Source organism: Patiria miniata, unplaced genomic scaffold (genome assembly GCF_015706575.1).
Source record: "Patiria miniata isolate m_02_andy unplaced genomic scaffold, ASM1570657v1 HiC_scaffold_29, whole genome shotgun sequence".
In the NCBI taxonomy this organism is placed as follows: domain Eukaryota; kingdom Metazoa; phylum Echinodermata; class Asteroidea; order Valvatida; family Asterinidae; genus Patiria; species Patiria miniata.
In genome coordinates this window covers 15,516,382-15,543,125 of record NW_024037068.1, presented here as the reverse complement: position 1 = coordinate 15,543,125, position 26,744 = coordinate 15,516,382, and the positions used below count along the sequence as shown (strand labels likewise).

Genomic DNA, 26,744 nt, shown 5'->3' with positions numbered 1-26,744 from the left:
TGAGAAAAAAAATCATATTTTTGACTGAAATTTTCCCATATTTTCTGAGCAAGTTTTCTTTTGAATGTCACATTTGTGCCAAACTCGAAGGGGAATGTGTTTAAGGGCCCTTTGGCATCTTCCCTGCAAGTTTCAAAGATTTTCATTTTTTGGCCAAAAGTGAAGAAATTGCAAGGGGTTAGCCTTACATTTTAACTCAAATTCGGCCAAAAATTGTCATTTCTCCAAATAGGGCACAAATTCTTTTAGATGCAAGAGGAGCATCAAATAATACTAAAACACCCATAATTTTGAGGATTTTTGCCAAAATCATTGAATTATTGAGAAAAAAAATCATATTTTTGACTGAAATTTTCCCATATTTTCTGAGCAAGTTTTCTTTTGAATGGCACATCTGTCCCAAACTCGAAGGGGAATGTGTTTAAGGGCCCTTTGGCATCTTCCCTGCAAGTTTCAAAGATTTTCATTTTTTGGCCAAAAGTGAAGAAATTGCAAGGGGTTAGCCTTACATTTTAACTCAAATTCGGCCAAAAATTGTCATTTCTCAAATAGGGCACAAATTCTTTTAGATGCAAGAGGAGCATCAAATAATACTAAAACACCCATAATTTTGAAGATTTTTGCCAAAATCATTGAATTATTGAGAAAAAAAATCATATTTTTGACTGAAATTTTCCCATATTTTCTGAGCAAGTTTTCTTTTGAATGTCACATTTGTGCCAAACTCGAAGGGGAATGTGTTGAAGGGCCCTTTGGCATCTTCCCTGCAAGTTTCAAAGATTTTCATTTTTTGGCCAAAAGTGAAGAAATTGCAAGGGGTTAGCCTTACATTTTAACTCAAATTCGGCCAAAAATTGTCATTTCTCCAAATAGGGCACAAATTCTTTTAGATGCAAGAGGAGCATCAAATAATACTAAAACACCCATAATTTTGAAGATTTTTGCCAAAATCATTGAATTATTGAGAAAAAAAAAATCATATTTTTGACTGAAATTTTCCCATATTTTCTGAGAAAGTTTTCTTTTGAATGTCACATTTGTGCCAAACTCGAAGGGGAATGTGTTTTAGGGCCCTTTGGCATTTTCCTTGCAAGTTTCAAAGATTTTCATTTTTTGGCCAAAAGTAAAGAAATTGCAAGGGGTTAGCCTTACATTTTAACTCAAATTCGGCCAAAAATTGTCATTTCTCCAAATAGGGCACAAATTCTTTTAGATGCAAGAGGAGCATCAAATAATACTAAAACACCCATAATTTTGAAGATTTTTGCCAAAATCATTGAATTATTGAGAAATAAAAAATCATATTTTTGACTGAAATTTTCCCATACTTTCTGAGCAAGTTTTCTTTTGAACGGCACATCTGTCCCAAAATCGAGTGGGAATGTGTTTTATGGCCCTTTGGCATCTTCCCTGCAAATTTCAAGGATTTTCATTTTTTGGCCAAAAGTGAAGAAATTGCAAGGGGTTAGCCTTACATTTTAACTCAAATTCGGCCAAAAATTGTCATTTCTCAAATAGGGCACAAATTCTTTTAGATGCAAGAGGAGCATCAAATAATACTAAAACACCCATAATTTTGAAGATTTTTGCCAAAATCATTGAATTATTGAGGAAAAAAATCATATTTTTGACTGAAATTTTCCCATATTTTCTGAGCAAGTTTTCTTTAAACGGCACATCTGTCCCAAAATCGAGTGGGAATGTGTTTATGGCCCTTTGGCACTTTCCCTGCAAGTTTCAAAGATTTTCATTTTTTGGCCAAAAGTGAAGAAATTGCAAGGGGTTAGCCTTACATTTTAACTCAAATTCGGCCAAAAATTGTCATTTCTCAAATAGGGCACAAATTCTTTTAGATGCAAGAGGAGCATCAAATAATACTAAAACACCCATAATTTTGAAGATTTGTTGCCAAAAATCATTGAATTATTGAGAAAAAAAAATCATATTTTTGACTGAAATTTTCCCATATTTTCTGAGCAAGTTTTCTTTTGAATGGCACATCTGTCCAAAACTCGGGTGGGAATGTGTTTAATGGCCCTTTGGCATCTTCCCTGCAAGTTTCAAGGTTTTCATTTTTTGGTCAAAGGTAAGGAAATTGCAAGGGGTTAGCCTTACATTTTAACTAAAATTCAGGCCAAAAATTGTAATTTCTCCAAATAGGGCACAAATTCTTTTAGATGCAAGAGCATCAAATAATACTGAAACACCCATAATTTTGAAGTTTTTTTGCCAAAAAATCATTGAATTATTGAGAAAAAAAAATCATATTTTTGACTGAAACTTTCCCATATTTTCTGAGCAAGTTCTCTTTTGAATGGCACATCTGTCCCAAACTCGAGTGGGAACATGTTTTAGAGCCCTTAAAGAATCTTCCCTGCATGTTTTAAGCAATTTGATTTTTTGGCCAAAATTGAAAATATTGCAAGGGGTTAGCCTTACATTTTACTCAAATTTGGCAATTTTTTTTTTTTCTCCAGAAGGCACACAATTTCTTTTTGATGCTATGGCAGCATCAATCAATAGTCAAACACCCATAATTTTAAACAATTTTCCAAAAATCATTGATCATATGTTTGACAGAAATTTTCCCATATTTTGTGTGCAAGTTTTCTTTAGCATGGCACATCTGTTCCGAAATCAAGTGGGAATGTGTTTTATGGCCCTTTGGCATCTTCCCTGCAACTTTCAATGACTTCAAGACTCAAGAGGAACACCTATAAGATTACATTTTTTGGGCAAAAATCATCAATTCATTGAGAAATAAATCATATTTTGGACGGAAATTGACATACATGTAATTTTCGGTGTTTGTTTCTTTTGTATTGCACATCTGTCCTGGAGTGGGAATGTGTTCTAGAACCCTTTATGCATCTTTCCTGCAACTTTCATACAATTTCATTTTTTGGGGTTTTATTCCTCCAAAAACCACACGAATTCCTTTTGATGCTAGAAGAGCATCAATCAGTAGTCAAACACCCATAATTTTGAAGAGTTTTGCCAAAACGACTGATTTATTGAGAAAAAAAATTCATATTTTGACTAAAATTTTCCCATATTTTCTGCGCAAGTTTTCTTTAGCATGGCACATATGTCCAAAAACCGAGTGGGAATGTGTTTTATGGCCCTTTAGGCATCTTCCCTGCAACTTTCAATGATTTTCATTTTTTGGCCATAATAGAACAAAATTGCAAGGGGTTAGCCTTACATTTTTTTTTACTCAAATTCAGCCCAAAAAAAAGGACTTTTCTCCAAATACATGTAGCGTACAACTTCCTTTGGATGCAAGAGGAGCATACAGCGGCTACCCCTTCTTGTAAAGATAGGCCTGTTTAAGAGAAAGTTCTACCCTGTATGACTAACTTGTATAAGAGATCAAATCATTTCAAATTTTATTATTTTATTTTACAAGAAGAAAAGGAATACTATTATCAAACTAAAAAAAAGCTATAAAACAAATAGCTGAGCAAACTCACTTTGGTAATAAACTCAACAGAAGAGAGTACGGGCTGGATCTAAGTTTGGTTTATACTTTTTCTAACAATTTTTTTATTCATGCAATAAATTATGTCCAAAATTGTAAATACATTGTAAGGAAAAAAAAATATTGAGCTACATGTACTTCATTTATGACTACACAGCTAAGGTAATACAATATATCACAAATCAAGATGAAAATTTTCAATGTGAACAAATACTGGCGCCCTGGACTACATTACTTGTTGCTAATGAGTTGAATCACATACAAAAGTGAAGAAACCCTCTGAAAAAATCTAACATTTAACCATAGATAACGGGAAATGTTATACATCGTAGTAAATACAAAATTGAAGGTAACAAACGAGCCATTTATTAAACATTTTGTTAACGGGACAAACATGCACTTGGCTGGTGGCCTTGTAAACGTACTTCTTTACTACCAGCCGAGCGCATATTGTTCTCCCATTCATAAATATCTATCAGTCAAAAACAAGTCACAAATTCACAATTTTCAAACGATTTTGTTCATCAATTTTTATTTCAAGTTTTGTGAAATTACCCCTCCAGCTGGACATGTCCATGGTTACTTGTACATATGTGCCTCCAGCGCGTAGCTATAATTTCATTTTATGGCGATTCGCATGCACACGGCACATACTGCGCGATGTTGCGCAGAACGCAGCGGTACCGGAAAACAGTGTTCAAAACCAGTTGATTTTTTTTTCCAACCGTTTAAAACCACCCACGTGACAGGCTCTCGACCAACAGGAATGGGTAAACTGTTTTGGGTACTTACAAATCCTATTTATTAAAAAATTTCATAAAATACAATTTGTTCAAACAAATGGCCAGGTTTAGCTTGTCTTGAAGTTTACTGGCCTCATGCTACATATAAGCACTGTCATTTCACAATACAATGTACTTTCAGGATCAGCTGGTAGATTTTGATCTCTGACTGTAACGCATTTTAAAACAAATGTTTCTTCAGCTGAGTATGAGGCAAGTCCAATGGACAAGAAACAACCGACTTTGTATTACATTGTACTACACTGTATTAACTCCTCGATGAAGCCATAAAGCCAAGAGTGTGAGAATAACCATAAATGCGTGCGCGAGTCTCAGCGCGTGAGAGTTATATAGCAGGCCTGTCGTCAAACACCAATTTCTTAATTCCTGTAAATACCATGAAAGAAAACTTGTTTTTCGTCAAGTTATACCTCAGGGAGACAAGGTAGATTAAGGAGACATCTCAATGCCTCCCTAATGTCACAACTCCTATTAAGAGGCAACATTTTAGTGTCGCAGACATGCTATTTTGATTGCTCGTACATGTATATTGATTGCAATATTGACTGCTCAGTTCAAAACATAAATGAACCAAATTGTGTGCGGGTAGGATAAAGTCAAATTGGGTTAGGGGTCATGAACAGTTGAAATTGTTTGAGCACATCCCGATGTCTTTCTTAGGTGCCATTCTCAGTAATAATAACCCAAGTAATTCTATTACTTCTTTCATGAAATTGCTGAATCGAGCATTACCGATTATTTCTCATCACTTTAACAGAAATAGATACTCCAGAACTCAACGTCTGATTTTGATCAGCAATCTTTACAAGGGCCAGTCACAAAACAATCGCTGTACAATTCGCTGAGGTAGAAAATGTGTTGCAAATGTGCAGTGCAAATACTTGCGAAATTTGTGTTCACAGTTTGCTTCCGTGCAGAGTAGGAACCAGCCTTAACTGTAAGAAATATCTTTCTTACACTGAACTGATAGCAGAATGGATACCATATTTTCCTCTTATAGACACCTCTTATATACAGAGTTATAATTTACCAAAGCTATTCACAGAGACAATGTGTGATTTGCATAGCTGTGAAGGCAGAGTTAGGGTTTGACACAAAAAGTTTACAACTATTGTACATTCATTAATCTTTTTACAAATCGACTAGAAATACAAGTATGAACCCATCATTACTGGTCCTTCGTTACTGGTCCATCAATAAATGCCATCTTAGGCAGCACACACTATTTACAGATTCAGTAAAGGTTTGAACTTCAATGTTCACTCGTACCTTGAGACTCAAATCAAAATAAGAGGATAAACCAAACTTGGTTTCTTTTGGGATTATTGACAAAAAAACTTCCTTTCTACAAATGATTAATTGAAATCCTTTTCAACAATGACATCATCCACCGATACAAAAAGAAAACTTTAATTTCAAAACATATTCACTGCCCTATTTTGCTTCTGCTTAATGCTCTTTGCTTAAAGACTCAAAAGATTCACACTTCAATTGCATTTCTTGGTTAAGAAAAGTACTTAACTGCTGAGCTAAGGACATGCCTCAAAATGCTCACCATCCAGTTCCATCTCACACAATCCATTTTGAACAAAGTACCTTCCCAATGGAACAAGGAATGTCTTAAGCATGTTTTCTTCTGGATTGGCATATCAGAACTGTGTGTGCACATCATTGGGAAATGTACTAAATGGAATACGTGTCAAAGTCATCACATAAAACGCCAAACTGCTCAGCGTCATCATGGCAGACTCACTTAGTATGTGACTGATCAGAGCTTCTCAGTGTACGCCTAACATCATGCTTGGATGATCCAACACCTGCCGCTCCAAGAGCAGCGTCAGAAGTGCTGGACTTATCTTCTGCAACCTTTCTGTGCTTTCTCTCTGCTTGGAAGGTCTCATGTACCGGTGAGCTTGGCTGCATTGTAGTTGCCTGCGGTACTTGTCGTTTGCTGCCAATGCTGATAGGAGTGAGTCTGACATAGCAGTGGTCCATAGCTGCCATCTGGTCCTGAACGTTTTGGGGGAAGCTGGCCGAGTAAGAATGGTCATGGCTACTGGCATGGTCTTCTACGCTGCCTCTCAGATCCTCTGCTCTTGGTAGCTTCCTGTCTACTTCAAAAGTCACTTTTCCAACACTGACTGTTGAATCCTGTCTGCTGCCTGCATCATCAGAGTCTCCATTTGCCCTCATTCCATCCTGAGTTTTCCAGAAGTAAGAGTGGTCCATCTTTGATGTGGCTTTTAGCCTAGGACTGCTTCTCTGAGGTCTGCTGCCAGTATAAGAGTGATCATGTGGAACCAAGCGTCGGTCTGCGCTGGTCTTACTTCCAGTGCTTTCTCTCTTAGCCTCTCTTGGCATCCCCGATCCCTTACTGCGCTGCCGAAGAGCTCTCAGTTTCCTTCTATTGTCACTGCTGTCGGGTTGGGGATTTTTCATGTAGGAGTGGTCCACTGTTGTCTTTCGCTTCTTATTGTTGAGCTTATTAGCAGGCTCTGTCTTCCTCTTTGCATCCCTTGTACGTAGTGACCTCCTTGTTATATTTGTTTCTTCTGTGGTGTCTGGATTGGTCATTTCAGAGTTCGTCTTGCTTGTAGCATCTGAGCAGGATTCCTCCACCAATTCTTCAGAGCTGGTACTTGTCTTCTCCTCTTCCCTAGTTGAGTCAGCTGCCTGCTCTGCCTGCTCTGTCGTTGACTGCTGCTCGTCATCACCCTCTACAAATTTAGTACAAATGGAGTGTGGGTTCCTCTGGTTTGAATTCGAAGTGGTTCCTGACTTCTCCAATATCTCTGAATCAAAAACCAAGGGCTGGGCACAGAGTAATTGATTAGGTAGAGCTTCCTCACTGCAACAGTCATTCATCACTTTACAAACTTTTTTCTGTGGTGTGCCGACAGATTCTGAAGAAGCTCGCTGCTTACTTTTTCTCTTAAGAGTGTTGACCGTTGAATTACTATCATTTTTATCAATGTCACAAGTCTGCAGCTGATCTTTGCTGCTCACCTCAGTGCTTCCATCTGCCTGATTTAGGCTTCCACTTGGTAATGGCTTATACGCAGAAAACCTCTGTAATTTTCTCTTTGCCATGATTGCCAAGACATCATCCATGGTCAGTGTCATCTTCCATTTACTTGCTGTCGAGTTGTGCTTGTCACCTGCACTGACCTGTCGAGTGGACAGAGGCTGAGTGGACAGAGTACTCTGAGGAATCAACTGCTCCTCACTTGGTAGAGAGCTTAAGCCTGGACTAGTGGACACATCAAGTTCATGAGTTACATGCTCCATATTCTTGTTGGTATCTGGGCACAGAACCCGATTAACCAAAGGATCTGAGCGTCTGCTTCCCAAGCTCTGAGGATTTACTTGGACCACAGGAGCCTTCAATGACAGACCAGGTAGTATCGTGGACTTATCAGGAAGACGTATTGGCTGTAAATTGACAGGTACTGAATTCATGAAGAACATTGTCCTGTTCTGAGGCACTGCTTGCCCTGTGCTGAGAAAAGATCCATTGTTGGGGGCGATGAGTCTTGGCACAGTGCCACCATTTAATCCATGGAGCGGGTGTCTTGCCATTCTGGTCTGAATCACCCCTTCTCTGTCAATCGTTTCAGCCAAGATGCTACCTGGCGGCAGCTTGGTGTTCAAAGACAACATTGGCAGCCTTGGACCTGGTACCATTTGGAGCATTAGATTATGTTTGCTGTTGACCTGCTGAGTTTGACCGTTTGCAGATGACCCATTCCTTGGAGCCACTGCAATGCCTGTAAACCCTAACTGAGGTAACAATGTTGGGTCAGAAGGCTTAGGTAGTGACTTCGGGTTTCCGTTATCTGTTCCGTCTTCTGCGGTCTCTGACTGGCCGTCTTTACATCTACCTCTGTATGTTGGCTTTTCATTGTGTTTTGTCTTCATTTTATCCGTGCGAGTTTCTTCTAACTCAGGGTCACTTGTGCCATTATCCACGGTTGTCTTTGGTGTACACGATTTCTTGCCCTTTGATTGGTCATTCTGCTTAGGTAAGGTATCACACTTCTCCAAATCAGCGAGGCCATTAGAAGATCCTGATGAAGATGGCAGGTCTCCCGCACTCTTAAGCAATCTTGGCGACCTTCTCACAGGTACGCTGTAAACTGCTGGCTTTATCTTGGTGGACTTAGTTGCTGCTGGGCTTCTTTTGACTTTGGGACCAGGCTGAACCCTTTTACCACTTTTGTCTTGTGGGTGAGTGTTTTTTCCACTAGCTGCCATGCCTAAAGGCTTGGTTTGGCTTACAGCTGATGGATTAACAACTGTTGCCGCAGTGGGAACTCCTAAATTACAAGTACTTTCAGAAGGAAATTTGGAGGGTGACATATTTAGCAATGTCGTGGTTAATTGAAGTGGACGGCTGACTACAATATTGGCCTGCACAGGGGCCCCACTGGCATTGACTGCTGATGGCTGTACTCCCATATACTTAACTTTAGCTACTGGAACAGCCGATTTTGTGATCACTAGACGGATTGCCGGAGGCCTTGATTGAGCCCCACTGGGCCCTGCACCGGGACTGTTTACAGCGCTGACAGACCGGGATATGGACTGCACGACGGGATTGTTTGTAGCACCAATTGACAGGGGAATGGGCTGAGTGCCAGGAGGTTTCTTCTGCTGATTCTTGACATACTGCGAGACGATATACCGCGACAGGCTTGATGTTATGTCCTTTCGATCATCTACCCGTTGCTTCCTCACGTAACGCTCAACTCCTTTGATGGTATTCTCGCTGAAGTTGCTGATGACTGCGGAGTCAACTAATGAAGATAGGTAATTGTGGAAAGGCTTTGCAAGCACCCCTCTGTAATGCTTATTAATGAGTGAGGTTGGTAGTGTCTGCAGGTTACCAAGTATCTTCGCTTCGTTTGAGGAGGGAAAGAGTGGTATCTCCTTGAATTCTGGGTGACTATAGCCAAGGGGGATCTTGTATTTAAACTTTGCTACCTTTGAGCTCACCATCGCTGGATCTGATGTAGGAAGGGAGTGTGGTTGGGGGGAACCTGTGATCATCTGCAGGGCAAGGCGGTAGAGGTCTGACAAGTCAATCGCCTGGAAAAACCTCATAAGGACAGTGGGTTGCAGCAATGGCGGATGAGGATTGGTAGAAGGTGCAGGTGGTTTGACTTGCGCATGCTGCCCCCCAAGTCCAGCAGCCTGACCCTGAGGACACAATGTTGGAGCTTCCTGTACAGATTCTGTTTGACCATCTTCCCCCTCACTTGACATGGGGGAAGAATCTACGACAGAGTTTTCAGTCAGCATAGCCTCTTCTGATTCTTCTGAATCACTGCTCTTATCTAGCCAACTGCAGCTGCTGTCATCATCACTGCTGCTGGTTATCACATCATGCTTGCCATAAACAGGAAGCTTACTACCCTGTGGATGGTTGATAGAAGACTTGGAGATGATTTTGTTAGAAGCAGAGGTAGAACCAAACCCTGAAGTTGAAGGCTTGGATGGTTTAAGTTGACCAGAAGGAATTGTTGACACTGTTTGAGAAAGGGCAGGTTTTAGATTGCTGGATGCAGGTTTGACTGTCTCCTCTTGCCTATGAACAACAGACTGGTCAACACCTTTCTCAGAAGAGGCTTCCATGCTTTCATCCTGATTGGTATTATCCGCATGAGGATCGGCCTCAGAACCAGCCTTTTCTTTGATCTCAGGATGGTCTGCTTCCAGTTCTTGTGACTTCTTACTAGAGGCTGGTTCACTGATGGTGGAGGCACTCTCTTGGTTATGTACCATCTTTCCTGAGCTTGAGTCTAGCACTATGGGTGGATGGCCCCAAACTTTGGGTTCAGCTGTTGTTTTGTGCAGACATGTTGGCTCATGCTTCAGGACATGTTTGCGGATGCTGTTTGCAAAACCACATCTGTACCTACATCTATAAATGGTTCTCTCGGGGCAGACTTTATCCTTAATGGATAACGTGTACGCTATCCTGTGAAACTGCTTCTTGTGCAAATGCAGTTCTTCCACAGATGAGACCTTAGAGTCGCACATGCTGCAGGTGTATGGGGGACCCGTGTCTGATAATGCAGACACAGGAAGAGGTTGGCTTGGTTCAGCAATCTCCTTTCGGGATATGTACTCATACTCATCAGGGTGATGCGTAATCTGATGCTTATTGCATTCTTCCAGTGTGTGATGCAGTGTGTTGCACAGCAGACAGCGCCATTCCTGATCTTCTTCGGTTGGTTCAGCTTGCACTAAGGGGCTGGTTTCCGTCTTCTTCATTGGCCGGTGATTGAGCCTGATGTGGAGTTCAAGCAGTCTCTTGGTCGGGAAAATGACATTGCACGTGGTGCAGTACCAGTGCTGTACAGCTTCGGTATTCACATTCACAATGAAAGGCCGAGTCTCGTCTTGCTCATGTACCTCTTTGATGTGTTGCTCAAGACCAACTTCTGAATATACTCTTTGATGACATTGCACATGCGGACAACGATGTTCTTGATGGCTTGATACACGCTGTTCTTCCTTCAATTTTTTTTGGGACTGGATTCCTTTGTCAAGGCTTTCTTTTTTCCCAAATCCATGGTGAACAATTTTAGTGTGCTGGTCCAACAGCCCCTTGTTTCCAAGTTTCCAATTGCAGACCAAACACCAGTTATGAACCTGTCGTTTGTGGCATGAAAGATCACAGGCTGAAGTACCCCTGTAGCCACACCATACGCAGGCTGGCTTGATTGCTACCTCGTAGGCTTGCCGATGTTGGACAAAAGCCTTGTCTTTTGGTGGAAACAAAGCCTTGCACTTCTTGCATCGCTTGCTAATTTTGGAAGTCCTGGGCACAACACAGTAGAACTTTTGCTGAAAGCTTGCATCAGGTTGTCTGTTGCTCTCTCCAACAGCATCAGAACTGCCTTTGCATGCACTGCAGTCTGAAACAATCATATGCTGCAATTTCAAATGTTCAGTCAATGTCGAATGACTGGAGAATACACCTTTACAAAGTTTACAGACATAATCCACGGGCTTCGAGAGATGGCACGCTTCCTTGTGTCTGCGTAGTGTGCTCTCCTGTAAAAATGTGGACATACAGACGTAGCACTGGAAAAGTAGAACTGGGTGACGATTAAGCTCATGCTTTGTGAAGGCACCTGGAGCAGAGGATTTGTAGTTGCACTTGGAACATTTGTACATGTGGTATTGTTTGCCATGTTTATTGCTGTGTAACAAAAGCGATGGCAAATAACTAAAGGACAGGTGACACTCTCTGCACTTAAAGGACCCGTAGTATTTTTTGTGGTGTGGCCGATGGCAGAGGCCTGGTTTCCTTGTATCCCCGAAATACTTCTTCAGGATTTTCACTTTGGTGTTTGTTGCGATTATTTCCGAGTACAAATCATCATCCTCGTTTGTAAATTTGCCTGATGTTTTCACACCTGTCATGGAATCACTACAGCTTGCTTTAGCTTGGACACCTTTTTTACGGACAGGTGTTCCGAGATTGGTGGATGACATATTTGTGGCCGACGTAGCGGTGGAGTCAGCACCAACATGAACTGGAACTTGGAAATCTAATGCAGCTAGGGAGCTTACTTGAGGAACTTCACTGGATTTGGAGCCTTTTACAACTTTGTCGTCTTCTCGAGTGTGAGAACCATCCATAGCTTGGGAACCTTCCATATCTAGAGACACTCCCGTTGCTTGGGAACCGTCTGTAACATGGGAGCCTCTTAAAGTTTGGGAATAATTGGTGGCTAGAGAGTGTTCTGTCCCTGAGGAGCCCTGTGAAACTTGTGAGCCAGCTGTAGATTGGAGTCCCCATAACGCATAAGTAAATTCTGAAGCTTGAGGGTCTTCTGTAGATGGGCAGCCTCTCAGAGACTCAGAACTTCCTTTGTCACTGGAACCCTCGGTGGCTTTGGAACCTATGGCAGTTTTGGGACACTCTGCAGGATGGGAACTTTCCACTGTTTGGAAAGCATCTGCAGCTTGAGCACTTTTGGTAGCTTTGGATACTTCCATAGCTTTGGAATCTCCAGCAACGTTGGGATTATCTGACATTTGAGAGCCTCCTGTTTCTGACTGACAGTCAGGCTCAGAGCCTGACACATCAGTCAAGGTTGTGCTGACCGGACAGCACCTGATGTCATCTTCAAGAAGGCACTTGGATGAAACAGAGGTCTCAACGATCTCCGCGGCTTCATCTGTAGCAGTAATGACACCATCACTGGCTGGTTCCCGGACTGAGGAAGCATCACCATCATTCCTGGCTTCACTGAAAGATAAATCGCAGAGAGAGTCTCCTGCAGTGTCTTCCATAGCTTGCTGAATGGCTTCCGCATGGGTAAAAGATTCGTTAATGGAGTCACTGTTGCTTGACACTGTGGAGCTTCCATGGCCGCCACTGAAAGCATGCTGATCTCTTCTTGGCAAATCTGACAAACTTCTCTCCTCGGAACCATTGGATACCAGAGTTGTTTCCATGGTTTCAGGGACCTCCTGACCTGACGTCTCAAGGTAGTCTTCCGGTATCTTGTCACTGGTGGAATCTGCCTCCATTCTAAGCATCTGTTGTCTCAGCCATCAGGGTATCAAACAAAATTCTTGAAAATGGGTGACATCATGGCGGTAAAAGCAAGAGACACACAGCAAATCAGGACCTGTATTGAAAAAAAAAAAAAAAAAAAAACCTTGGTATTGGTGCTGTGGTCAGAATATATTCACAGACTGTAGTACTTAAAAAAAACTGAAAATAAAATAATATAAAGAACAGGTACTGGATTGGGTGATATTCACCTCGTGGAATGGAACATTCCATCTGTCACCTCATGAAATTATTCTTACCATTGCACTCATAACATTCATTTTTTGAATGATATTACACTGGCATTGATTAGGAAATTGGCACCACTCAACATACCAAAAGGTTGCAAGGTCATGTGGTTATATACTTTCATATGACCTTGCTATAAATTCATGCATTGATGCAATTTTAGGCTGGGTCCGAATCTCTAGTCTAGAGCCATTGTCTAGGTCATCGCCCCACAAAACTGTGTGGGAACAAGCCGACAGTAGCCATAGCCGTAGCCCTGGAAGCCTGTTTTGGACACAGTGTTGTACAGTGCATTTCAAGATAAAATACCACACATGGGGTACTAGAGAGTGTAGAAATGAGACTACAAAGAGTCAGACATAAGAACCATAAAAACAAAATGGGTGCTGCGTAGCACTAATACACAAGTAAGGAAAATAGTGCATGAAAATAGTGCTCACCAGTAGTTCTTGGCCGAATTTTCGGACTGGTGTCGTTCTTCAGGGCGTAGGTTGTAATGAGGAAACGCGGAGAACTCGATGTTGCTGCCACGTGGTAACAGCGTTCCAAGGCGGAATATCAGACGCTGCAACCACTCCTTCCGTGTTTCCTCAGTCTGCGTGGAGTCAAGACGCAGTCTATGCGCATGTCTTCAATGGTTTGGGGTGGGGTAGTGAAGTGTTACCCAATGAAAAAAAACGAAAAAACAAGGACACCGCTGTTGGGCAACACTTCACTACCTCACCCTATACCATTGACGACATGCGCATCTGCGTCTTGACAACCACGCAGACTGAGGAAATGCGGAAAGAGCGGGAGAAGCATCTGATATTCCACCTTGGAACGCTGTTCCCGCGTGGCATCGACGTCGAGTTCTCCGCGTTTCTTCATTGCAACCTACTCCCTTGAAGAAGGACACTAGTCCGAAAATTCGGCAAAGAACTTCTGGTGAGCACTACTTAAATTTATACTTTCTCTGTAAGAAAAAACCCCACCTTTCTACTAACTCTAATATTCTGATTTGCACTTGTTGCAATATTTCAGCAGAAATGTAAACCATGTCTTCACGGTAATATAAGATCTATATTACAATCAATTGGTAGATGCGATTGAAATGAATCAAACTTTTGGTGAAGTATTTCGGTCTTTAATCATAGTGCAATATGTGATTTGAACATATTTGGTCATAAGGCCAAGTAAAAAAAAACATGTTTAGCGTCCTGCCTTTTTGAAGAAAAGGAAGGAGGCGGCCCTTTTTTTTTCCTTCTTTTTTTTTCCAAAATGGCCGTCCGACCGGGCTAATTTTCAAGATGGCCGCCAATTGTTATTTTAAATAGTTCCCACATGGACTTAGGAAATGACTACCAGCTTTATATGGGCTAGATGCAATGGACAAAGAGGCCAAAATGATGTCACTGTTTAAAATTTATCATTTTTTCGGGTTTTTGTTCAATTAAAAAAAAATAATAATAAAGGAGGTGGCCTCGAAAAAGGAAGCGGGCGGGACGCTAAACATGGTTTTTTTGTTTGTTTAGGCTAACGATACTAAATTATAACTTACAATATGGAACAGGTAAACATGCCAAAAAAGGATATCACTCCGAACTCTGCGGTCAAAAATGGCTAAATGCGATGAAAAAGTCAACTGTGCTTCCACTTGGTATTGATAAAAATCAACACAAACTGACACATGAATTCTTTCTTTTTTTGTGTGATGAATACAAAATACGAATCGCAAACACGCTGTACCGTCTGCACCAAGTCATTATGCTCCTTTAATTACTGCCTCGAGTTACATGTCTCTTCCAGCAAGCGCTGCCATTTTATTATTATTTTTTAAGGGGGGGGGGGGGGGAGGGCAGAGGGACTTCATGTGGTGACCATAGAATTATCCCATGTTTCATGCTTAGGCCAAAAAAAAAGTCTCCGGTTTCTGGTATGCACGCGCGTCGCCATGCGCGTCAGCCAAATTAAAAAGTTTTTTTTTCAATGTGAGATGATGTCTCAAAACCGCCAAACTCACTGGTTTGACTGGAATCCTTCTGCTGCACAATTTTAACGTGTTTTTAGATGGGGTTACGATCGAGTATAAGCATTACGTGGCCTCTCTGGGCTCCCATATATTTTGCACTAAATTTAGTCGGGCACCATTTGCAGACAGTGTTGTAACTTTGTAATTGTGCGTCTGGAAGCCAGACTGACAGAGCGAGGGTTGTGTATCTGGAACCTGTAAACACTTTTTAATTAGCTCAATATACTTCTCAAGCCTTGTGGCCTTACTGAGGTCACCTCAAGTTGCACTCTGAAGGATATTTGTGAGAGTTTTAAGGGGATCGAAGCGTCATCTGCAACATCAGCCGACATTTGAAGAGAAAAAAAAAGTTGGGGGAAAAACAAAAAAACCTGCGTCGCCGCACCACTTTTGGGGCAAGCTCCACACCAGAAACTTAACAAGCTTAAACAGGTGGAAACTGAGCTTGCCGAGGTTCGGCTTACTGGTTCAAATTACGTCAGTGGTTTTGCTCAAGGGCCAAACTCAATATGGAAAATTAAAATTATCGAAGTAAATAAACAAACCTCATTTCTGTCCGTGAAAGCCTTGTTACAGACAGGAACTAACATAGATGAGTGCCTCTGCACCTAGTCCGCCTTAGGAAATATGTCTACAAATAAAATCAAACACAGATAGAGGTTTTTAATAGCAAGTAACATCGTCACAGCAGGAAAATAGCAAAACTGAAAGGTTTTAATAATTCGCCTTCTGATAACATCCACTTGAACAAGGCTAATCAGAAGGACTTTCACACTTTATCCACCTGACTTGAACTGAGCCCAATTGCATGGAGCTAACAAGAAATATTGCTGAAGGCAGTAATAATAATGTGCTTACATAGCGCTTTAGACCAACGGTCTTAAAGCACTTTACAATTATTACCCCTTTTCATGAGGCTATGAGACCAGTTTCTGCAGCAGCTCGAGATCAGCGCATGCTAGTCTCTACCTTCACAGGTACCCATTTATACTCCTGGGTGGAGGGAGGCAATTGTAGTAAAGTGTCTTGCCCAAGCACACAAGCACCATGTTCCCTGTCAGTGTTCGAACCCACGTACCACAGCACGTGAGTCGAACACCGTAACCATTAGACCACAGCGCTCCAGTGCTTTATGAAGACAGACAAAAACCAGATGCAAGCATTATACACTGAATGATATGAAGTGTTCATTTCCAAAAAAAAATACATCCGTTCGAAAAAAAAAAAATATGCAGTTGTGAAACTTTAACCCTCCATTTGTTTTATCAGTCAGACTGTCAAAAATTCCTCTTCTCCTGCCATGCCTTTTACACAGGCTAGTCACCAACAGTCAGATCATATTTCTTGTAGGCACTTTGACAATTCGGGCGATTCACAATGCAGAGCGCCACCAATAGTTTGCCACGGAGAGTTCATTTTTCCCAGTGCATTGTGGGAGATGGTCAACAAATTCGCAGCGCGGGACATTTGAAATTGTTCGTTTTTTCCGGTCAGTAGTTTCGTAAGCGTATGATTCGAGTATGTTTGCACTTTTAATTTCTTTGTATCAATATGGTGATTTTTTGTAAGGCGGCAGAACGCTATGCCCTATCTATAACATAATAGCTCAAGTTGTCTACTGACACTCATTCAAATGGGCCATATTTTGTCGACCGTAAACTTGAAAAGTTGACTCTCCATGGCAAACTCTTGGTGGCGCACTGCATTGTGAATCGCCCGAATTGAATTCCATCAAGAGACAAAAGCAGAAGACTGGTAGGCACAGCTGGCTTATCAATCTCTTACAGTCAAAGCATAGCTATAGCAAGTTCCATAACAGTCACAGCCAGTCAATCCTGCCTTATGAAGGCAGAGAGCACTCAACTGCTAAAAACAGTCACTTGATTTATTTGGACTGCTATTTCTATGCTGTTTTCTACGCTTTCCTTTGTCATAAAACTGGAAGGCCAGCTCAGCAGTCAAAATAAAGCAAGTGATTGTTTTTAACAGTTGAGTGCTCCCTGCCTTGCCTTCTTACAGCAGATTGACTGGCTGTGATTGTTTTGAAACCTGATATAGCTGTGCTTTGACTACCAGAGAGGGGGGGGTTAAAGAATATAAACAGATATAATAGCAGTTTCCAAACTTTATTTTTGCTCTATTGTATTCTGAAGTTGTGTTTAGCTACACAAATGTATATAGCAGCCGTCAAAATTCATTTTGGGCAGCCAGGAGTCAACGGGATTCTAGAAGCGAAATGGGAATGAAATGGCGTATAGCATTTTGAAAATGACCTCTTCATATTTTGGCCAGTAATTCGTTTTTGCTCCTGCGTTTTTCTAATTTTTAATAGCATATACAAGAAGTTTGAAAAAGGACATCTGCTCTTCTGAGGAAAAGATGCATGCCTGGTCCTTTCAGTCATCATTCACTGAATTGTTTATTGTGTACAATCAAATGGAGGCGGGTAGTCAAGGGTAAAAGGTAGTAATTGATGGTTTTGTGTGTTTTATTCTCATTTTTCCCATACAAAAATTAGGGTAGTGGCTGTCAGAATAGGGTAGGTAGAGAAACCAGAGGCAGAGCTATTTTTGTTTGGCTTAAAGTAATATCACTGGCTGTTTATAAAAATAAAATGGGGGGGGATGAGTGGTAGGGGTTTCTGCCTTTGTCAAGAGGTAATATGTCCCCATTTTGTGTGACACAAGAAAAGCTAATCAATATAAATTTACCCTCAAATACGTCAATCTTTGACTCTTGAAGAAGCCAGATAGAGATGGATATGATGACAATATTCTGCTTGGTAATTCTTTACGGCAAATCTGCATGAACCTGCAACCTGTGTCAAAAAGAAAAAAATATACAAAACAAAATGATTAAAGAGAGCACATGTATTGCTTTTACAAAAGTTTGTGAATTTTCGATGTGAAGTTTTACAGATGAAATGTTACAATCATACTCAGTTCATTTATTTTCTATTGCAAACACATTGTATTAACAAAAAGGACCAGCAATACAATAAGGAATGCGCACTTTTCAATTGAATCAGAATCAGATTCTAAATTTTTAATGCAACTTGCACTAAAAAAACACCACATTTGCTACATGTATTGCTCAAATTGGCAGCAATTGTATTTTTTTTCTAATTAAAGAGTATTATTGCTGGCATTAGGACTTGCGGCGTGATCCCTGGTTACATGGCAATAGAGGTTTATGGCTTCTGAAAAGCACCCCTTGAACAAAGACACTGACAAAATGGGGCACCGCCAACATAGGGCTGGACAGCTCAGTTGGTGCCCCCGAACAGTAATTCGGTTCAAACCCCACTCCAGTCAATTGCTTTGTTAAACTTTTAAAAAAAGAAATAAGGAAAGATTGCCATATCTGGCCATCAGTAATTTTTCCCTTAAATGACCAATCAGCCATCAGAAAGTGATAATATGTCCTAAAAAGTCAAATTAGCAGGGCCAAATTTTCAATTTTTACTGAGAAAACACTTGAATATGTTTAGACCAGTCCCATATGGTTTGTGCACCGGTTGACAAGTGATGGCCAGATATGGGAATCTTTCCAGAAATAAATTCAAAACATTAATTTAGCCTACAAATGGGTTTTGTGAAAGGGTAGTTATCGGGGGGAGGGGGGGGGGCCTAGGCTTGGGAAGGGAATCTTCGTTTTGTCTAGCGTGATAAAGTCAAATCAATCATTGTCAATTGGTTAGCATATTAATTATTTCCTACAAAAAAAATTGCTCAATTAGGTAGGTGTGCACATTTGAATTTTGCAATATTTTTTACCCAAGGCCAAAAAACAAAAGTCTCCGGTTTCTGGTATGGAGCTTGCCCAAAAAGTGGTGCGGCGACGCGGCTTTTTTTTTTTTTTACCTGTCTTTTTTGCTTCAAATGTCGGCTGATGACTGCAATTGGTGCCCGACTAAACTTAGTGCATATATATGGGTGCGGAGAAGCCACATAAAGCTTATTCTCGATCATAACCCCATCTAAAAACACGTTGAAATTGTGCAGCAGCAGGATTCCAGTCAAACCAGTGAGTTGGCGGTTTTGAGACATCTTTTATTGAAAAAAAAACTTTTTCATTTTGCCGACGCGCATGGCTACGGCGACGCACACGGATACCAGAAACCGGAGACTTTTTTTTTTTGGCCTAACGACGTACCACAAAAACGTAGGCATGACAAATGTTGACAATGCGAACAAAGCAAAGACGAGCTCAGCAATTTGGAAAGTCTACTGAAAATAAAATGTGATTAGACTCGCCAAGTCTAACACAAGGTATTGCCAAGTCAAAGTTCCACGTTAAAATTTTAATAAAAACCAATTTTCTCCCCAAAATAAGTAAATTAAAGCAACACTCTGAATTCAGTAAGCAAAGTGAGCCATGGCAGCCATTTTGTAAGCAAAAAGAATTATGGAATATTCCATTTTATAAATTAGGTATGGCAATAAACCATGTGCCAAATTTATTTGTACAATGTACAAGAAGCAAAACAAACTTAGCACACAGAAGCATGCATTTCATAATTCTTTAATTAAGGACAATGTTACATAACATTTACATTTTGATAAATGTACAGTATTGGTTTTTAGCTTAAATGACTTGTGTGCAGTTAAACTTCCCACTGCACAACCGACCGCATCAACGTGCATAGCGCATGGTACTAAGCAGCACAGCTTAAAGAGAGGAACACCCCTATCATGTGAGAAATGGAATAACCCATGAAAACTGCTTTGCAAACGGAATTTGACTGTACACAGTAAAACAAGGAGGCACGAAAAGGGAACAACGAAAGACAGATTAAATCAAAGATAACACGTTATTTGAAAGGGCTGACACCTTAACACAGACGCGAATAACATATGGGATTACTGAACCGATGTTTCTATCTTGCAAAATAATATAAAGAAAGGAAAACCGGTCACATGCACAAACTTGTTTCGAGTTCGATGTCCTATCTAGCACAGCTAGCCGGCCTTGCCGTGTAAACTTAAATTTTACTATTTCTGCTTCCTCAAAAAGTTACTCATGTATTTTTTAAACACAAAGCTCTTTCTAGAAAACCAGGTTTCTTTCCACCAGCTTACCCACATTCCAATCACTTGGTTAGAAACTTACAGAAAATACACTTCTCTGAAGAAGACCCGACTCGACTTGCTGTACGTCCGTGCGTCCGTCCATTAATGGGGAGCTAGCGCGCGCATGTAAAATACACGTACACGTACGACGTGTATACATTCATTGCATGCAGATAACGCACATACACGTACGGTGTACGTACGGGCGGATGCCTTTATTATGATGGCCCAGAATGGACATGTACAATTTTTTTTAACGATATCGATTTTTTCAATTATCAAAAGTATTATGTAGCATAAAACCCTTCAGGCAAAAAAAGGCCAGTATACACATGTACAACAAGGTGTATACCTGTAGTTTTCATCTGCAGAACAGACCACCATCATGGAATAGTTACTGCTATTATTGTTTTAGAAGTTGTGTACTCCAATCAACACCTCCAATTATTAATGGGGAACTGTTTTGGGCTAGATGATTCCCCCCCCCCCTCGCCCCCATTCCCACTACCCCACAAACTTAAAACTAGTTATAACCATGGAAGAATTCTACCTCCATGGTTTTATAAACACAACACACAGAAAGAACCAAAATTCAACAATTGAGGAATATTACCATATAATCTGTGTATATATTTTCGTCTCATAAACAGTATACATGCACACACAATCCTTTACTGCAAGAAAGAGCCTCCACATTATATAAAACCTGATATAGAAAAAGTCACAAAGATTAAAATCAGAGTTTTTGATTTAAAACGCATTTACAATGGGCACACACAAGCTTTTCACATCAAAACTACAACGATTTGACTAAAGTGGCATTTTCTGCCTCATTCTGCATTTGTAGGGGCCATCCACTTTTTTCATAATTTTCACCAGTGTACGAGTACTCTTTTTTTTCTGGACCCCCTTCTAGAGAGTACAAACTGAAAAGGAAAACAACTGCTCATTTCTCTGCTTATCAGGGAGGTAGGTGTTACAATTATCATCATTTGAAATGATTTTTGAAAAACATACATATATGTACTTATCATGGAGGTAGGTATATAATCATTTTAATTATTTTTGAAAAGCATACATGTGCATCCCACTCCCCCACACGATTTGTCCGCTTGTGAAAGTGCTGAAAAAAAATGCATGGCCCCTGCATAATAATACTAGGCACGACCTGAAATACCCTGACGAAATACTTTTCACTCAATCAAGAAAATGCTTCAGAGTAAACAATACAACGATCCAAATAACCTGTAGATTAATACAATTCCATTACATTTCCATTACACTTCTATTTTGTTGGTACTTGTACACGCAGCTAAGTACATAATAGATTCTGAAAATAAGATTGAATATTTAGAGGTTTGAACATGGCTATAAACTGTATTTCAGTATTACAATACACATATTTTTCCTGTGATATTCACAAACTTAATAAAACAAAAATGAGATTGGAAGGTTTGTGCAAATAACAAGGTGATCAATCTTTCAAGTAAATAGCTAAAAACCCAATATCATCATACATAGTGGTGAAGGGAACCTTCAATCTATTATGATACAGTAAACAACAAGCCTCTTTCAGTATTAATACCAGTAGGATAGTAAACAAACATGAACAGAGCTCATTCAACCATGACCACCACAATGCTATCAATAAACTACTACCACATATGACTTCATCAGGCCAGAAAGTATGAGTCATGGAATCGGAACTGCCATTTATGGTAAACCACACATCTCTATGGCCACACTACAATACTTTTAGTTATCATTGTAAACACAAAACGTATCACAGTTTTATCTACTACATTTAACATAGTATTCAATGTGGCAACAGAGTTTCAGAAATCTTTTACAAAACAAGTTAATGTACAGTTCCATGGGGACTTTTTTTTACAAACTTGTTAGTTTAAGTAGGCCAATACAATGTAGAATGCACAAAATTAAAGGGTACATGAAATTAACTTTACACTAGATCATATTTGTTTTAAATATCTGTTCCTCTGAAATGTATACAAAGTTACAAACTATGAGACATCCCTATGAGACATTTAAAGTGTTTCATTTTTGCCTCCTGAAGTCTGAGGAGGTAGTTGCTGTGATGTCACTTTATGCACACAGTCTTTGGATTAGGGTTTTTCTCTTCAAATTTAAACACCAACTTTTGCTCACTAAAAGTATTTGTGGAGAATTTTTTTTCGTCTTACTGTCGTGCACAGAAACAACAAATGAATCACCTACTAAAGAAAAGAAACAACAGCCAAAAAAAACACCCAAATTCTGGTGACTTTTCATGCTGAAGTACATGTAAGACTAAAGTTTCTTCCTTAAATGACATTACAGTTTTGCTCATGAATATATGGAACTTTGTATTTGCAGAAAAACAAAACAAAAAATGCACCAGAACACCACTGAAATGGCAACATGAAGATTAAAACTTAAGTTCAATGGAACACAAAGGTACATTTCGAGGATTGCATATTTACAAAAATTCCATTTCATGAGCCCTTAATAAGCAATTAATTTTTCCTTCAGCACTTTTTACCACAATATGTCAATGGTGATGCTTAAAAAATACTCTGAATAAATAAGTGAGAAAGCTGTGTAAATAAATACAATATCACACATATAATATAATACAAATATTTCAAAATACCACCAGATAAAATAACAAGTGTCATAAATATGAAAACCATGAAGGCACAACTTTTATAAGGCACACAGGTGATAAGAGTTTCAAGGCACAGTTCAACAGTCCTGAGTTGAATAAAATGTTATTTTATAAGTACTTTCTGTGAAAAGTTCACAAACAAGTTGAAAATATGAAAGTATAGAAAGTCCATGATGGAACTTGAATGACACCACTCCATATTAACAATGGAACCAAACACTCATAAACACAATGGCCATTCAGATAAATACAAGTGCACGTATGACATCACTGAACAAGCATGTGAACCAGCACTGCTAGACAACTTCCTGTAACAGCACTTCACATGTACAAAAGGGTACTGAATAGTACTTTCAAGTGAAGTTATTAAAAAAATACCTTAAAAACCTAAACTATACAAGTATTTAAACAGACCACTTACATGTCACCAATAAATGTACTTCCCCCTGTACTGTAGTTGTAACGAGGTAATATTCTTCTCTCTAGGTATTAATAGCATGGCAAGAAGCTCTTGACCTCAAATTTTCCTGCCGTTCTATTACCTTTTAACTTAAATACGTACAAAGTTGTTAATAAAGAGTAAAGAATCGGCTTACATTACATGCATTAGGAAGCAAATCCAAGATTTATAGGTTTTTCTTTCAATATTACATCCTAATCATTTTCATCTCAAGTTAGGTTTTGCCCTTCACCAACGTTTAAACACTGTATACTCAGTGTGTTACCTCCCAAGTGAAAGTTGGAAAAAATCACTTGGGTGGGACTCGAACCCACGACCTCCTGCTTTCTAGTGCAGATGTCTTACCACTCGACCACCGAGCTAACGGGATCGGTTGGCTGGTTCGAATCTGATGTACATAGCAGCGGGTACTGCATAAACTATTTGGAATTTTGCGTCGGGGTGATATAAATCAAATTAGGTTTTGCTCTTCACCGACGTTTAAACACTGTATACTCAGTGTGTTACCTCCCGAGTGAAAGTTGGAAAAAAATCACTCGGGTGGGACTCGAACCCACGACCTCCTGCTTTCTAGTGCAGATGTCTTACCACTCGACCACCGAGCTGAAGGGCAAAACCTAATTTGATTTATACCACCCCAACGCAAAATTCCATCTTATAACATTTTCATCTCACTTAAAACATGAATGCCAGATTAATTTAATTCTTTTTAAAAATGAATACTGTACACAACTTGATAAAAGCATAAGTAATTAAGTTAAGTAGCAAACGGCTTACGTTTACTCTATTCAGTTCAGTTTACACAACAAAAATTCATAGGACGAGTTCCTCTTAACTCTTAAGAGTATGGCTTGGTTAGCAAATGGATAGTACAATACAAGCCTTTACACAACCTTCTGTATTCTGTGTACATGTACATGTAGTACCGGTAACTCATAGTAACTTACTTTTGTTTTGAAAGAAGTCAAAGAGATCAGCAAAAATGTTTGGCAAACTGATAACGGAAAGGGGATTGGGAGGATGTGATTTAAAAAAAAAGTCTGGCCAAATTTAATCAAAACATCATCTTAACCACAAGAAGAAGCAACTTTCTAAACATCCAAAGGCCAGTTCAACTTCATGTCAATAATCGTTGTTTCACTAATGTGACATAAAGTGTGTCCCAATAAACACTGTGCATGAAGAAATCGCTGATTTTTTCAAAAGTAGGTCAGAAAAGCTAATCAAATTTTATAGCATTTCAAGCCTATGGCTATGGTCTTGTTTATAATTGGTGAAAAAATCAAGAAAATCCAACGATGCAAACCAGACATATATCTTTGATTTGGTAAGGCTATGTATTTTTCGACCTGCACAATGTAATTTTAACACTTAGTATTTGCTTGTATATATGTAACAATTATTGGCTTTTTGGTATGTGTTACAAATGGCTTGAAATATTGCATGGCCTTTATGTTGCATTCGGATTTTGTACATAGATAACATTTTGGGTACATAACACTATATAATCAAATCTAATACCACTTGGAATGCCTAATAAAAATTAATAACAGGTGTTAAAGTCTTTGACAAAGATTTTGAAAGGACAATGAACATGCAAACTTCTTTGACAGCTGAAATGTATGGGCCTAAGCTTAACTACATGTACAGGATTCTAATTGTACAGGAGGAAAATAATATCATAGCCTTACAAAATCAACGATATCTCTGGTTTGCATTGATGGATTTTCGTGATATTTTCACCAATTATTAACAAGATAATAGGCTTTAAATAATATAACATTTGATTAGCTAGTATGACCAACTTTTGAGCAAATCAGCGACTTCTTCGTGCACAATGTTTATTGGGACACCTTGCATGCCGTTACCCTTAACAAATTCACTTTGCTCTCAAATCCCGTGAAGTATGAATCGGGCTTAACACACACTGTGAAAACTTCTTTGTGAAAGTGTGAGTTAAGACTGCATGCTTTCTGGGTGTGACATTTAGCAGAAGGGCACAGGTGGTGATGCTGATTCCTGTGTTCATATAACATCACATCCTCAAATCACACAAAGCTGCTGAGGGTTTCAAGGTGTTGGTTGATCTGGATCATTCCAACAATTCCGCCAGCTTGGGTTGGTGAGCCTTGACCGCCAGCTTGAATTGCCGATAAGCTGAAGGCCCTCGCTCCGGGATCATGTTGACCAACACTCTGGCCTTGTCCTCCTTGGTCATTCCCGCTCGGACCTGGTTGCAATCTTCCTTGCTGAGAATGCCACCCTTCTCCAAAACGTCCATGATGCTGTCCGTCTTCAGATTCAGGATGAGCGAGTCTCGCCGCTGGAAGGTGATTTTCTTCGCAACTGGGGTGTTGTTGTCGCGTTCGGGAATGGCAGACTCGGTGTCCAGTTTCTTCACCAAGTGGGCGTAGCGCTCCTTCAGTGCGTAGCGGAAGTGCTGGTAAGCCAACGGGCCCTTGGTGACAAGAATGTCCAGCAAGGACTTGGCCCTGTCTTTTCTCGTTTTGCCGGCGGCGATCTTGTCGCACTCGTACGGGGTGAGGACCGTTCCGTTCAGATACAGCAAGACGTGCTCCGTGTTCAGCTCCTGAGCGATTGCGTCATAGTGGTAGCACAGCTTTTCCCTGTTGCGTTCATCCATTTCGCTAAGGATTTCTTAAGTCAAACGGCTGCTGTGTTGTTTGCTTGATGCCTGTGATAAAAAAAGGGAAACCTGTAATTAATTGACAGTTTGACATAGAAAAGCATTTATATTGACGTAGTTTAAGTACTGAATACAAAGAGAGTTGGACTATTTAATAAAAAGTGTCATTCTTTAATTATTACCAATTTACACACTTCACTTTGCATGACCTAATAAAAAGAACATTTTTAAGCAAACAAAAAACACAAAAACCTGAACTTTTAACATGTTTAAAGTCACAATAAAATAAATAAAATTAACGGCGAGTGTTACTCCTCAATGAACCAATTTAGTTTTTTCAAAGTCATTACAAAACAAACATTAAAAGATAAGCATTATAAAAAAACTTTCTGTCTCACTCAGTACTGACTGCCTGTGCTACGCTACGGCAGTGGTGCAGGAAATTGGAGAACACAAAAATATTACTGGGGCCTATCGTCAACATTTTCCAACCAACGGTAAGGGTTAATAAGTTTATAATAAACTAACTCAACACAATCGAACTCACCGCCTAAATGGTGACAGTTTGTCTCCGTTTCCTTCCCTTCAAGTTTCACTAGGCCGAGTGGGACGGGTGATGGTACCGTGCCTTGCGCCAGTAGTGCGCCCACAACATTCACTAGTCGTTCGTCATCATCATGCATTCCCATAGCATTCCGTACAGACACGCGCGTACGCACGTACGTACGTATCTAGCCTCGTCTCCAGATTGTCGAGCAGTACGCGCCCACCACTACCTGGT

The 26,744-nt window shown here is 40.0% G+C and overlaps 2 protein-coding genes across 2 annotated transcripts; both read right to left on the bottom strand.

Moving 5' to 3' along the window:
- Window positions 1-3,526: 3,526 nt before the first annotated feature.
- On the bottom strand, window positions 3,527-15,753 carry LOC119735551. The gene is made up of 2 exons (XM_038209285.1): window positions 15,665-15,753; window positions 3,527-12,935 (listed from the first exon to the last, which is right to left on the bottom strand). The coding sequence occupies exon 2, from the start codon at window positions 12,841-12,843 to the stop codon at window positions 6,034-6,036; it is 6,810 nt and encodes a 2,269-aa protein (XP_038065213.1). The 5' UTR covers window positions 12,844-12,935; window positions 15,665-15,753; the 3' UTR covers window positions 3,527-6,033.
- A 9,476-nt stretch (window positions 15,754-25,229) lies between these two features.
- Window positions 25,230-26,695, bottom strand: LOC119736052. Its single transcript, XM_038210057.1, has 2 exons — window positions 26,511-26,695; window positions 25,230-26,011 (listed from the first exon to the last, which is right to left on the bottom strand). The coding sequence occupies exon 2, from the start codon at window positions 25,958-25,960 to the stop codon at window positions 25,409-25,411; it is 552 nt and encodes a 183-aa protein (XP_038065985.1). The 5' UTR covers window positions 25,961-26,011; window positions 26,511-26,695; the 3' UTR covers window positions 25,230-25,408.
- Between the last annotated feature and the right edge of the window lie 49 nt (window positions 26,696-26,744).

Bases quoted from the DNA above. Each gene is read 5' to 3' on its own strand.
- LOC119736052 (XM_038210057.1), bottom strand. From the start codon at position 25,960: ATGGATGAACGCAACAGGGAAAAGCTGTGCTACCACTATGACGCAATC.
- LOC119735551 (XM_038209285.1), bottom strand. From the start codon at position 12,843: ATGCTTAGAATGGAGGCAGATTCCACCAGTGACAAGATACCGGAAGAC.